The sequence below is a fragment of the Pyrus communis genome, chromosome 17, assembly GCF_963583255.1.
Source record: "Pyrus communis chromosome 17, drPyrComm1.1, whole genome shotgun sequence".
NCBI classification, from domain to species: Eukaryota; Viridiplantae; Streptophyta; class Magnoliopsida; order Rosales; family Rosaceae; genus Pyrus; species Pyrus communis.
This window is the reverse complement of record NC_084819.1, coordinates 17,170,397-17,183,603: the sequence shown is the minus strand read 5'-3', so window position 1 is coordinate 17,183,603 and position 13,207 is coordinate 17,170,397. Positions and strand designations below refer to the sequence as shown.

Below are 13,207 nucleotides of genomic sequence, written 5' to 3'. Positions count from 1 at the left end.
GTTAGTTTTAATAATTTATGCAAGTGACCAACTCCCAAATAATGGTTCAAACAAGCAAACATATTAGCCAAAAACCTATGCTGAAATTATAAATGAGGGCTGATAAGGGTTTCTGGCAAGCTGACTCGTTGATGAACTCCAGATAATATTTTGTTGTTATTAGGGTGGGTTTTGCCGAAAATAATAGAGGAATGCATTGGTGTGCTAGAGATAAAAACACTAATGTTTATTTTATTTTCTTTTCTTATTCTTATTTATTTAAGGGTAAACTTGAAAGTTTAGTAGATAAAACTTGTTAGTTAAGTATAGAGATAAGATAACGGAGTCCAAATAAAAATTTTCATAAAATAATCATCGTTGGAATCTGGAGCTCGTTTATAAATAAACTTTCTGAACGCAAATTAAAATTGTAGCCGTTAGCACTTTGCGCCTCTCCACTTTCAAATTCAAACACTCTCTCTCTACAATTCCTCTCTCTGTCTCTCTCTCCTCTAAAGTATAACAACCTCAACTGGCAATAACATCTTTCACGCATCCACCAAAGCAATGCAGGCGCTTAAATCTCCTGTTGCCGGGATTGCCGGAATTGCCGGGAACCAGATTGTTCGGCCTAGAAGCGGCCGGACGCCTCTCCAGCTGAAGAACACTCCAGCGACTCCGACAAACTCCGATGTCAAAATAAAGCCCGTACAGCAATTGATTGGCGTTGGGGATGGTTCGAACAAGGAGAACCGTCCGATCTATGTGACTCCGGTGAAGATTGAGGCGATGGACGCGTCGCTGGCGGAGGAGCTGAGCGCCATCAGGAAGAAGATGGAGAGGATGAAATCGGACAGAGAGACGACGGAAAAGATGCTCAAGGAGAGGGATCTGATGATGGAAATGCAGACGAAGGAGCTCGAAAACAGAGGGCAGATTCAGAGGATGCTGGAGATCGAGCTCGATCGGATTTACCGATTGAACCAGCTCCATGTTCGATCAATCGTAAGCTCCGATTGAATTTCAAACGCTTTTTCATTCCCTTTTTTGTTCCTTCGATTTTGATTTAATTTTGAGTGTTTCGGAACAGAGAGTGTCGCCGATTCGATCGCTCAGGGAGAAGGAGAAAGAAAAGAAGACCGCAGAATGGCCGTCTCAGGTGAACCATAATCTCGATTTTTCTTAATTTTTTTATCAGATTTGAAATTAATTATTGTTTTTTGTTTAATTCGTTTTCATTATTTTGTTGATCAGGAAGTGGAAGCGGAAGATGAAGCGGAGGAGGAAATGGAGGAATCTGTGGATGAAAACTCACCGCGGAAGCCGGAGAGTTGTTCTGCGTCCAGTTCCGAAATCGTTACAGAGAAAACAGAGAAGTGATAATTTTATAGAGTTTTTGGTTTGTGAATTTTATTTGAATTTTATTCGTTTTCATAATAATATAATACCTCATTATGTTTTAATGTTCTTGGTATGTTAGTGCTTGGAATATATACTTATAGTTCATAACTTCATATATTCATATATTTCAAATGTTTATGTCCTCTAGTTGAGCGCAGCGGTGAAAAATCGAGCTTTATAGCGTTTTAAGTTTTATACAGTCGACCTTATTTAGTGTGATAAAACAAAAATATAAGTTGTGATGACTATTAACAATACGTAGATTTATTTGTATATATACTTATGTGAGATTGTAAAGAATAAATCGTTTGCTATTATGAGATTATATTTAACTGAAACTTAATCATAATTAACAAGATGAAATTTTTATGTTTTGAAAACTTAATCTTTTGATCTACTAAAATGTGTAGATGTTGAGAAAATTAAAAATGTTGAACCTATTGAACCAAATCAAATTAAAAATGATGTGGTTTGGGTCAGTTTCAATTATTACTGGTCAAAATCGAACCAAATTGAATAGTTGAATGTTAAGCAAATGCGGTTATATTTTTAGTGTCAAATCAAATCAAACCAAACCACGTTTAACTATCCATAATTTATGGCTTTGTATGTGCTTAAATGTAATTGGGCTACACCATAAATTTAATTAGCAATATGAGGAGTAGCACAATTACTTATACGCATATGCAACATCCCTCATTTCTTGTACCATATTCTCAACACATTATCTACGTATGACTAATTTTTAAGCCTAGTGCGTGGTTAACACAAATCAAGTGGTGTGGAGTACGTGTAACTGTTGGACCTTACATATAAAACAATCGACTTTGATACTATAAAAAAGTTAAAATTCACCTAAAATCATTTGATAATACGAAAAGTAAATTATTCATGATAAATTTATGACACAAATTGACAAGGGTGTTATGGGAACCGCAATATCTTGTTCTCCAAAACGACAAGAACAAAAGCAGCAAACATTGCTCGAGGAAACTTCGTCCTCACGTCAAAACTACTACACATGTATGTCGGTGCTTTACACAAGTGGGAATCCCACTGAATACAAGACGGACTCGAACACAAATAATTATCCAGTAGACAATCTCACCCGCACGATTTGACTCATTGAACAGAGGATCACCCATCAACGGCTGAAAATCTACACAGGGCTTTACACGTCACTATGTCCAACGGATTAGGGGTATACTTGGAACAGAAATCCAAACTGTACTGGGAAAGAGACAAACAGACATAAACTGGTCCGAGTTTTAGTTGATTAGTTCTCATAGAGAGATTTCTATACAGGCTAGAAAAATAGTAGATATAGTTCAATTTAGATATCCGAATAATCTTTAGGGTACTAAAAAATAATCTCTCTTAATAAAAGGTTATAGGGCTCTGTATGGGGCTATGTATTTTATTATGTAGTAATTTGATTAAGCGGTAAATTTATTATTGTCTTAACTTCTCTAAACTTGATTTTTAGACGTGTTATCTTAAATTTTAATCTATGAATTTTTTAACCTTAAAATATTCAAATTCTGACAAAGTTATATTTCATCACTTATGCACCATTGTAAGTTCTCTTATCTCAATCTCATCCGTTGATTTGTTTCTATGAAATCAGACAATATAAGATTTCGTTTCATAATAATCATTGGTTTTGATTATCTTATCTCAATCTCATTTGTTGGTTTGTTTCTATGAAATCAAACAAGATAAGATTTCATTTCATAACAACCATTGGCTTATTTCTTTGATTGACACATTCTCCGAAATCTAACAAGATGTTCATTTAATGACAATCATTGGATTGGATTATCTTATCATAATTTAGTTTTGTTATTTGTTTATATTCTCGGTTTAGGTCTCTAAACTACCAATGTTAAATTTCATAATTTTTTTTTATGAATTTTTCATTCTAGAAAAATAAACACGAAGCACAACATTTTTTTCTAATCAATAACACATAAAATAGTCTGTTTGTATATGTTTTCTTAATCAAACGAATAGTTGAAAATAAACTCTTAAAATCCTAAACGGTTGAAAAATAACCCTTAAAATTATGTTTTGGAATTAAAAATGCGGCTCACCCATTTCTAAACTAAAAAAGCAAAAACAAAAAACAAGACTGGGCCCTCAATTTGGTGTGGTCCCCTTACTTTTTGGGGCTAGATGTAGCCTAACTTCTTACTACCCTAGGATTGAAATTGCTAGCCCTTGTGGTGGATGTAGCCCCATTTTTCGGCCCACTGGGGATGAAAATTTTCATTAGAGCTATAAATGTAGTAGCTTCAAGGAGGATAAAGCCCCCATTGGGGATGCACTAAATGTACACAGAACACGGGACAGTACATCATATGTCTTTAAAAAAATAAAAATTATCTCTACTTATGTAAAACTTGTGATATGACGTATATGTCTGGATTATTGGCGCACTAATAAATCTCTCGTCCTCACTGAATCCAAAGTTTAAGGGGTTGGGATAAATTTGGAAGCAAATGTAGCCGTCCACATGGGAAAAGGATCCTCGTTGGATCCTTTTTTTGGGGATTCGGGGGATTCCATAGTCATGTCTGTTCATCGTACATCGTACGGCTAGAAATCAGAAATCATTTTAAATTTCAAATTTTAAATTAAATATAAATAGTACCTAACGAAAACTGATCACACGATTTATGATGAACGGACATAATTACTAGATTTTCCGAATCCCTAAAAAAAGAATTCGACGAGGATACTTTTCTGTCCACACGTACCACCATCGTAGCTACGTCAGATGTCTAAAACTCGTGGAATTGATATATGCATGACGAAAAGGCTTACAATGCATTTGGAAAAAAGAAAAATGCAGAGTATGGTAAAATAATTTGTATAGCACATGTGCACTGCCACATGTCAATAGTATAAAAACGCCCATTAGTTTTTTATGCATGTTCTTATATTTATCAATATCGAATGTCGTCGTTGTAGTACGTAAGTTGCTATTTTAAGTATTATAAAAAATAAAAAAAAATTTAGACAGAGCAACGAACAATGTATTATCTTTCAGTTGAGTGTGTTGGTTGCTTAACTTGCTTTCTTTCTTTGGTAGGGGGAGGTGGGAGGATCCTCTCCTAATCTAAGGATGAGGATCCTCATGATCAAAAAATGTGGACTGTTGGATGAAAATCTAACGGTTATAATTATTATAACTTTCAAGGGATCCTCTGTTTGTAACCGTTGAATTTTCATCCAACGGCCCACATCCCTTAGTCGTGAGGATCATCATTCTTATATTAGGAGAGGATCCTGGTCCGGGAAGGTGATCAAGAAAATGGACCTTTTACTAATTATTCTATATTGCACAATATCCAACAATGATATAGGAAATTTACAATTTTATTAAAGGATAATGTTTGTGTCTTATGTGAGAGACTTATTTGTCCTCCCACTTACGTTTAACGAACCCTTATCATTCAAATATTATAATTGAAATCGTTCATATTTTTTATTATTATCCAAAGATCATAATGATTGGATCCGTTTTCTTTATCATTATTTAATTATTTAACGATCATATCTACAAAAAATCATTTAATTTGGAGATCATTTATTCATTTATACGTGTTAAACTAATCAACGATTTTGGTAATAAGTAACATTCTCATGATGAACTGTCTTTTTGTTTTATGCATATGAACAACTAAAAGATCTTCAAATTAAATACTATTTTGCATCTATAATATTTAGATAATGATAAAGAAAACGGTTTCGATTATTATGTTTGAATCATAAAAGTTCGTTAATTATAAGTGGAAGGACAAACAAGTCTCCCGTTGGCATAAACTTTTTTAAGAAATACTTTTTTAAAAGTTAGGTAATTACAAATTTACTAGATTTAAGGGCCAAAATACGTGTCCAATACATCTACATGTTTAGTTATAAATTCACTCAAATTATAACACGTATATAAATACAATAATTAATATTTATCCATACATTATAGATTTTCACTTGCAAAAAATAAACGAAATTTTGAAAATTACTACGATGAAAACCCATTTTGATGTGTATAATTTAGAGAACAGCAATTTGACAATAATACCCCCAAGTAATTACTATATAATATAAAAAAAATAATTAAAAAAAAACAAAGCGAGCCCAGTTTTCCCCAAACAAAAAGCTCAGGTACAGATTGACAAAGCCAAGAAAGGAAGAGTCCGTCAGTAGTGACCGGGCAACGCCCCAAGATTCGCGCTCTGCCGCTCATCTCTCTCTCTCTCTCCTCCACCTGCGATTTTCTCGCACTTTTCGTGCCGCCCACCCACCAACTCCTCCTTCCTTCTCCTCCCAATTTCCCCCAAACAAAACTGAATCGCTCCCCTAAATCTCGTTTTCTCATCGAACCTAAGTTTTTTCTTTTGCCCGATCCGGTCCCTGAGAATTTCTTGTTAAAAAAAAAAAAACTGGAGAAACAAAAGGAAAAACTGAGGGTGAGATCATTGCCCTGATCTTTTTTCTCACCTGCCAATTTCCCCTTTTCGTGTTTACGTTGTGACATTTCGTATTCAGTTCATTGGAGGGCATTTGGTACCTGCTCTTTCGTTCAGTCTTCTCGTTTCGCCAATTCCGAGACGATAAAGCTCCCGTCTTTTGTCTGTATTCGGATTCAGAGGTACGTTGCTTTTTCTGGGTTATTTTATTTTATTTTATTTTTGGGTTTTCATTTTTTCTATTTTTTGGTATGAGAATATTGCAGAATTTCTTGGTGCATTTTGGTGTATGTGGTTCTTAGTCGATTGGGAATTTTGGGTATTTCTCTGATTTGGGTTTTGATTTCTGGGATTTAGGGTTGTGGGGGCAGTGATTCAGATTGCTCATTGACCGTGTTTTCTTTTCTATCTTTGTTTTTAGCTTTGGCATTGCTTTCTTGGGGATCTGCGGAACTTTGTTGTTATTTGAGCAATTGGGGCTTTCTGTGGGCCTCTTGATTCTCCCTCCCTGCGATCAAAGGGTGGTCTGTGTCTGATCTGAATGCAATTTTTCTTCTTTTTGTTTTTTGTTACATCTCTGCATTTCTGAGATTCTGAAGTGTACCTGTAATGCATGCTCTAAGTGTACTTTTAACATGTGTTCTGGATGGTATTACTGAGCTACATTGTCTGTTTTTTCGGTTTGCAGGAGCTTGAATCTCACATCGTGAATTTGAAAAAATTGCAAACCCATCATTAATTTTGGGATTAGAGGGATTTTGGATACTGGGTTTTTAAGCAAGTAGTGCTTGATTTCTTTGGGTTTAATCGGTGTTTGCCGGACGCTGGATTTGGGAAATGGGATTTCTGGATTGATTGGCTGTGTTTGTTCATGGTGGTTAGAAGTGGGGTGAAGTGTATATGTAATTCTCCAATGACCTCATTGGAGAATTATTTATGACTTCTGGGCACCCGTTGCTGTCTTCGTCTGATTCTCCATCAGCGCCACTGGTTCCATCCTCTTCTCTTACTAAGAACCTTGCCCGTATCTCCTCCAATGCTTCATTTTCTTCTTCCAGTCTTGACAACAATGATGATGCTCAAAGTGATTTACTTGAAGTGAAGGACGACGTTGCTGTTTCTGGTTGCTCTGAGAAACCCTTAGAAAATTCCACTAATCTTGCTGGTCCACTCGGTTCTCGGTTATTGCCGCAGTTTCCGTTGGAAAACCCCACGCGGGATAGAAGACGCCTGGTGTCGTGGGGTGCCATGGAACTGCATAATGAAACTAGAAGTTCAGGAACTCTTGAAATCTCCCAGGGTTCATCTAGGGTTCAGGAAAAGTTGTCTCAGAGGATCCGTCACAAAAGTGTGCAGTTCGATGATAACTTGCTGCATGATGACAATCCAAGGTTGATCTATATTAACGATCCGAAGAGGACAAATGACAAATATGAGTTCACTGGGAATGAGATTCGAACTAGCAAGTACACCATCATTACCTTCTTGCCCAAGAATCTTTTCATTCAGTTTCATCGGGTAGCTTATTTGTATTTTCTAGCTATTGCTGCCCTCAACCAGCTTCCACCTCTTGCAGTCTTTGGAAGAACGGTGTCTCTTTTCCCCCTTCTGTTTGTGCTCTGTGTCACAGCTATCAAAGATGGCTATGAAGATTGGCGAAGACATAGATCAGACAGGAATGAGAATAACCGGGAGGCTCTGGTGTTTCAATCTGGCCAATTTCAACCGAAGAAATGGAAACATATTCAAGTGGGCGAGGTTCTAAAGATTTGTGCTGATGACACAATTCCTTGTGATGTGGTCTTGTTAGGGACAAGCGACCCTAGTGGAATTGCCTACATTCAAACAATGAATTTGGATGGTGAGTCGAACTTGAAAACAAGGTATGCGCGGCAGGAAACAACTTCAGCAGTATGTGAAGGGTGTACATTTTTAGGGCTCATCAGATGTGAACAACCTAATAGGAATGTCTATGAGTTCACTGCCAACATGGAGTTTAATGGGCATAAATTTCCCCTGAGTCAATCAAATATAGTTTTGCGTGGTTGCCAGCTGAAGAACACAGCCTGGGCAATTGGTGTCGTGGTATATGCTGGACAGGAAACCAAGGCAATGCTGAATAGTGCAGCTTCTCCTTCCAAGAGAAGTAAGCTGGAAAGCTACATGAATAGGGAAACTCTCTGGCTGTCGGTTTTCCTTTTTGTTATGTGTGCAGTTGTGGCCACTGGCATGGGCCTGTGGCTCATGCGCCATAAAGGTCAGATTGATACCTTGGCTTATTACCGGAAAAGATACTACTCTGATGGGAAAGAGAATGGAAAAACCTATAGGTTTTATGGGATACCTATGGAGATCTTTTTCTCCTTTTTGAGTTCCATCATAGTTTTCCAGATAATGATACCAATCTCTCTTTATATTACAATGGAGTTGGTTCGATTGGGCCAGTCATATTTCATGATCGAAGACAGGCATATGTTTGACAGCAGCTCTGGCTCAAGGTTCCAGTGCAGATCGTTGAATATTAATGAGGATTTGGGTCAAATACGATATATTTTTTCAGACAAAACAGGGACACTTACCGAGAACAAAATGGAATTCCGAAGAGCAAGCATATTTGGGAGGAGTTTTGGGACCTCTTTGCAGGAAGCAAATGTTGCAGGTATAACATGTCACGCTTTCCTTCTTCCTTTTAATTACTGAAAACAGTTTTTATTTGCAAGACATCATAAGTGCCCCTCCTCCTTTCTGTGTAGTTATGAAAAACAGAAAACATACAGCAAAAACATTACTAATGTGCTCTTAGTTTATGCTAGTGTTTGCAATACTATTTTTCTCTTTAAAATTGCTATTCAGAGGGAAAACTGTTTCAAATTGCTTTGAATTGTCTGCTTTCTGAATATAGACGATACTTTCATTTCATAAATCATATCCAGATTTCCTTTTTGTACAAGCCCTCATTGTATGTGATCATTGACAGGAATAGGATTAGGTAGAAAGAGATGGAAGCTCAAAAGCGAAATTTCTGTAGATAATGAGCTTGTGGAATTTTTGCACAAAGACTTAAGTGAAAATGACAGGATTGCTGCACATGAGTTTTTTCTTACATTGGCTGCTTGCAATACTGTGGTTCCTATTGTCAGTAATGGTACATCTTCCAGTTGCGGAAAAAGTGAATTAGATGATGTAGAAGCTATTGACTATCAGGGGGAATCTCCTGATGAGCAAGCATTAGTTTCTGCAGCCTCTGCATATGGATATACGCTTTTTGAGCGCACATCTGGGCACATTGTTATGGATGTCAATGGTGAGAAACTAAGGTAGGGAGTCGCTCACTTCAGCTCCTATTCTATTTGCACCTTTCTTCGTTCAATAACTGTCCATTCTACATCATTAAAATATAAAAGGATTGTATGTAATCACGTTAATGACGACTTACGTTGTATTTGAGTGTGCTATAGTAGCAGTACTTTAACATCCTTCCATGATTTTTTCTTATTGATAATTATTATTATTTATTTTTAATTTATTTGTATGTGGTTCTAGGTTGGATGTATTGGGTCTGCATGAGTTTGATAGCGTGCGAAAAAGGATGTCCGTTGTTATCAGATTTCCAAACAATACTGTAAAGGTTTTGGTGAAAGGTGCTGACACTACTATGTTCGGCACTTTAGCAAATGACTCTGAAAGGGATGATCATCTGACGCGTTCAACTCAAAGCCATCTGAGTGAATATTCCTCAGAAGGTTTACGTACTCTTGTGGTTGCTGCCAGGGATCTTACAGATGAACAACTTGAGCAGTGGCAAAGCATGTATGAAGATGCAAGTACCTCGTTGACTGATCGTTCCTCGAAATTACGTCAAACAGCAGCTCTCATCGAATGCAACTTAAAGCTTCTTGGGGCGACTGCTATTGAGGATAAGTTACAAGATGGTGTGCCGGAAGCTATTGAGTCTCTCCGGCAAGCAGGGATCAAGGTTTGGGTTCTTACTGGAGATAAGCAAGAGACAGCTATTTCGATTGGTCTATCATGCAAACTCTTGACAGCAGATATGCAACAAATTATTATAAATGGAACTTCTGAGGATGAATGCCGAAATCTTTTGGCTGATTCTATGGCAAAATATGGTGTAAAATCGTCCAATAAAAGAGACCCAAGTTTCAAACTGAAAAAAAATGCTGAAAATGGCTACCTTGAGATACCTGGCAATGCAAAGACATCCTGTGTGCCTGAATGGAATGGAGGGAAGGAAGAAGGAAAAATGAATGCACCATTAGCACTCATAATAGATGGGAACAGCTTGGTATACATTCTGGAGAAAGATCTAGAGTTAGAGGCAAGTCCCGCTTTCCATCTATTGAACAATTAGCTTGCAGTTTGTTATGCTGTTTGTTTATAAGTGGCTGATTGCTTGCTTTCGTTTTAAACAGTTTTCTAGCTGTACCCATAATACTGTTGAATTGGATTCACGTTATGGTGAAGATTAACTTGGTTATTTCTTTTATTTCCACAGCTATTCGACCTTGCCACATCCTGTAGTGTTGTGTTATGCTGTCGTGTTGCACCTCTGCAGAAAGCTGGAATTGTTGATCTGATTAAGACTCGTACTGATGACATGACATTGGCTATAGGTGATGGTAAGTTATCCATTGATAGTTCTGCTATGATTTGCCTGATTGGGAGGGGCTGGAGTCCATATTGGCTTTGTTGTTTTCTTATGCAATCCTGCATGACATAGGATGCAAAACCAAGTCATATTCTGAGTTTACTGTTTCTTATTTATGTGCAAACTGTGGTCCTACGCTATGCTTTACTTTTGTTTTAAGTTCTCTACTTCTTTTCCTCCTCTGATCACTGACATGTCTTTAGGGGCAAATGATGTTTCAATGATCCAAATGGCGGATGTTGGAGTTGGAATTTGTGGTCAGGAAGGACGTCAAGCTGTGATGGCTTCAGACTTTGCTATGGGACAGTTTCGGTTTTTGAAAACATTACTTTTGGTGCATGGGCACTGGAATTATCAGCGTGTTGGCTATATGATTCTGTACAACTTCTACCGCAATGCAGTTTTTGTACTGATGCTATTTTGGTATGCCTTGTTCTTTGGTTTATTTTCATGGAAGCTTTCTGCACGTGCATCATCTTTCTTTTATTTTATTTAAATCCAAATGTGATGTATGAACATGAAGTTGAACATTTGTGTAACAATATCTTCTTAAGTTCAGTTACATAGCAAAACACTCTTTCAAGATTGAAATCTATTATAAGTTGTCTCAATAAAATCTAAGATAGATCTTTCATTGTGCATTCAAAGCATTGATACATTATGCGTAGGACACCAAAAGCTGTATTGAGCCAAAGAATCATTTTTTTCTTCGAGTTTACATGTTGCAACTTTTAGCGATGCTGATTGTTTTATGCTTATCTGTTTGTCTGCAGGTTTATATTGTCCACTGCTTTTTCAACAACTTCTGCTTTAACAGATTGGAGTAGTGTTTTCTATTCTGTCATTTATACTTCACTCCCCACAATTGTTGTTGGTATACTGGACAAAGACTTGAGCCACAGGACACTGTTACAATATCCAAAACTCTATGGTGCTGGCCATAGACACGAGGCATACAATTTACATCTCTTCTGGATCACAATGCTTGACACCGTATGGCAGAGTCTTGTTCTCTTCTATGTACCCCTCTTCACCTATAAGGATAGCTCAATAGACATATGGAGCATGGGCAGTTTATGGACGATTGCAGTTGTTGTCCTTGTCAATGTGCATTTGGCAATGGACGTTCATCGTTGGGTATTCATCACTCAAATCGCAGTATGGGGTTCAATAATTATCACATATGCCTGTATGGTGGTATTGGATTCTATACCTGTCTTTCCTAATTACTGGTTAGATTCGTTGACTTCTGCTCTTCTTTTTCTGATTTTAAACATATATTGTTTTATAATGTTGATCTGATTTTCCCCCTCATTTTCTTTTGGGTGCAGGACTATATACCATTTGGCAAAGTCTCCCACATATTGGATTGCCATTTTGCTTATAACTGTTGTTGCGTTGCTCCCTCGCTTTGTGTTCAAAGTTGTAAATCATATCTTTTGGCCTTCGGATATCCAGATAGCTAGGGAAGCCGAGGTTTTAAATAGGCAACGTAAACATTTGAGCTCAAAGCAAGATGACAGTTCAAGTTGACATGTATTACCGGCTTCGAGACAAATTTTCATTCTGAGATGGCTTCCCTTTTGTTTGTCCAGCGTACATCTTTCCAGCGGCATGCGGTTATAAAATATCAAAGGTGAGCTTTTTTTTACTTTCTTATAGACACAAAATAATTGTACAGTAATCTTTATTCCATTATTTGCCTTCATGGAGGAATAGTTTAAGCAATTGCTATTAGCCAAGCCTATTTGTGAGCAATGAGTTGCTGTCTTTGTGTCCAAACCACGACTGAACGTTTTGTTCTATAATTTGTTATCGTACATGTAAAATGCAAATCATAACTTCGCATTGGGTTTAATTAGATGCAACTGTCTCCGAAGTTGTGAGATTCTGCTGGACCCTACTGATGTTTCTTCCTCTCGTTCTGCAGATGAGTTGCATTGGCTGACTACATGCAAAATAAATCGTAGGTATTTGACAAAAGAGTGGAGTATCCCGTCAAAGGATAAGAAGACCGGAAGGTGGATGGTCTAGGCCAAAGGAGTGTGCTTGGCGTGTACAGAAAACTCGTTTGGCCAACTCTCGCCGGGGAAGGGAAATCAGGTGGAAGAGAAAGAAGAAAGAAACCCGAGTTGAGGAACCTCAAGCAACTTGTCGAATACTTTTTGAAGTCGTCAGGCACTGACAATAGTGAAAAACTTAGATGGTTGTGTAATAGCTTTGTTATGATGCAGTGCATAGAGAGGGGAAGAGAGGGAGGAAAGGGAAAAAGAAAGAAAAACCAGAGTATATGATAGGTGTGTGTAGAGATCAGATCTGCCTTTTTTTCTTCTTACGGCTTAACATATAAAATGAAAAAAGGAAAGACTTCTTGTCATTTCTCCCAATTGTTTTTGCTGATTTGCTAGTTCTAATCTTTCTCACATGTTAGTGGGGAGATGCCTTAAGTCATCCTTTGCCCTCTAATTAGGCTTTTGGATAACAAAGGTTTACTATAATGTTAAAAGAAAAACTTAAAAATACTAGTGGATGTCTATAAAAGTACTTTCGCCGTATGGTAGGCACCTACTTAAGAATGGGTAGGACCAACACGGAGTGATCCAGTAATTGGGGGGACGAATTTCAAAAACGTAGTTTACACGATACATCTTGAATTTGATTCTTGATGTTGGTGAATCACGAGATG

General features: G+C 37.3%; 2 protein-coding genes across 4 annotated transcripts; both read left to right on the top strand.

Annotated features, from left to right (window-relative positions):
- Positions 1-428: 428 nt before the first annotated feature.
- Positions 429-1,505, top strand: LOC137723761 (high mobility group B protein 6-like). Its single transcript, XM_068462950.1, has 3 exons — positions 429-984; positions 1,070-1,138; positions 1,234-1,505. Exons 1-3 carry the CDS (start codon positions 547-549, stop codon positions 1,357-1,359), a joined length of 633 nt encoding a protein of 210 aa, XP_068319051.1. The 5' UTR covers positions 429-546; the 3' UTR covers positions 1,360-1,505.
- A 4,042-nt stretch (positions 1,506-5,547) lies between these two features.
- On the top strand, positions 5,548-12,901 carry LOC137722702 (phospholipid-transporting ATPase 1-like). 3 transcript variants are annotated; one of them, XM_068461767.1, is made up of 11 exons: positions 5,548-6,037; positions 6,122-6,174; positions 6,277-6,379; positions 6,544-8,514; positions 8,833-9,172; positions 9,399-10,191; positions 10,369-10,492; positions 10,725-10,944; positions 11,295-11,753; positions 11,853-12,157; positions 12,452-12,901. In XM_068461767.1, exons 4-10 carry the CDS (start codon positions 6,792-6,794, stop codon positions 12,052-12,054), a joined length of 3,861 nt encoding a protein of 1,286 aa, XP_068317868.1. In that variant the 5' UTR covers positions 5,548-6,037; positions 6,122-6,174; positions 6,277-6,379; positions 6,544-6,791; the 3' UTR covers positions 12,055-12,157; positions 12,452-12,901. The 3 variants fall into 3 exon arrangements, with proteins under 3 accessions (XP_068317868.1, XP_068317867.1, XP_068317870.1); XM_068461766.1 differs by lacking the exon at positions 6,122-6,174; XM_068461769.1 differs by lacking the exons at positions 6,122-6,174; positions 6,277-6,379.
- The last annotated feature ends 306 nt before the right edge of the window (positions 12,902-13,207 follow it).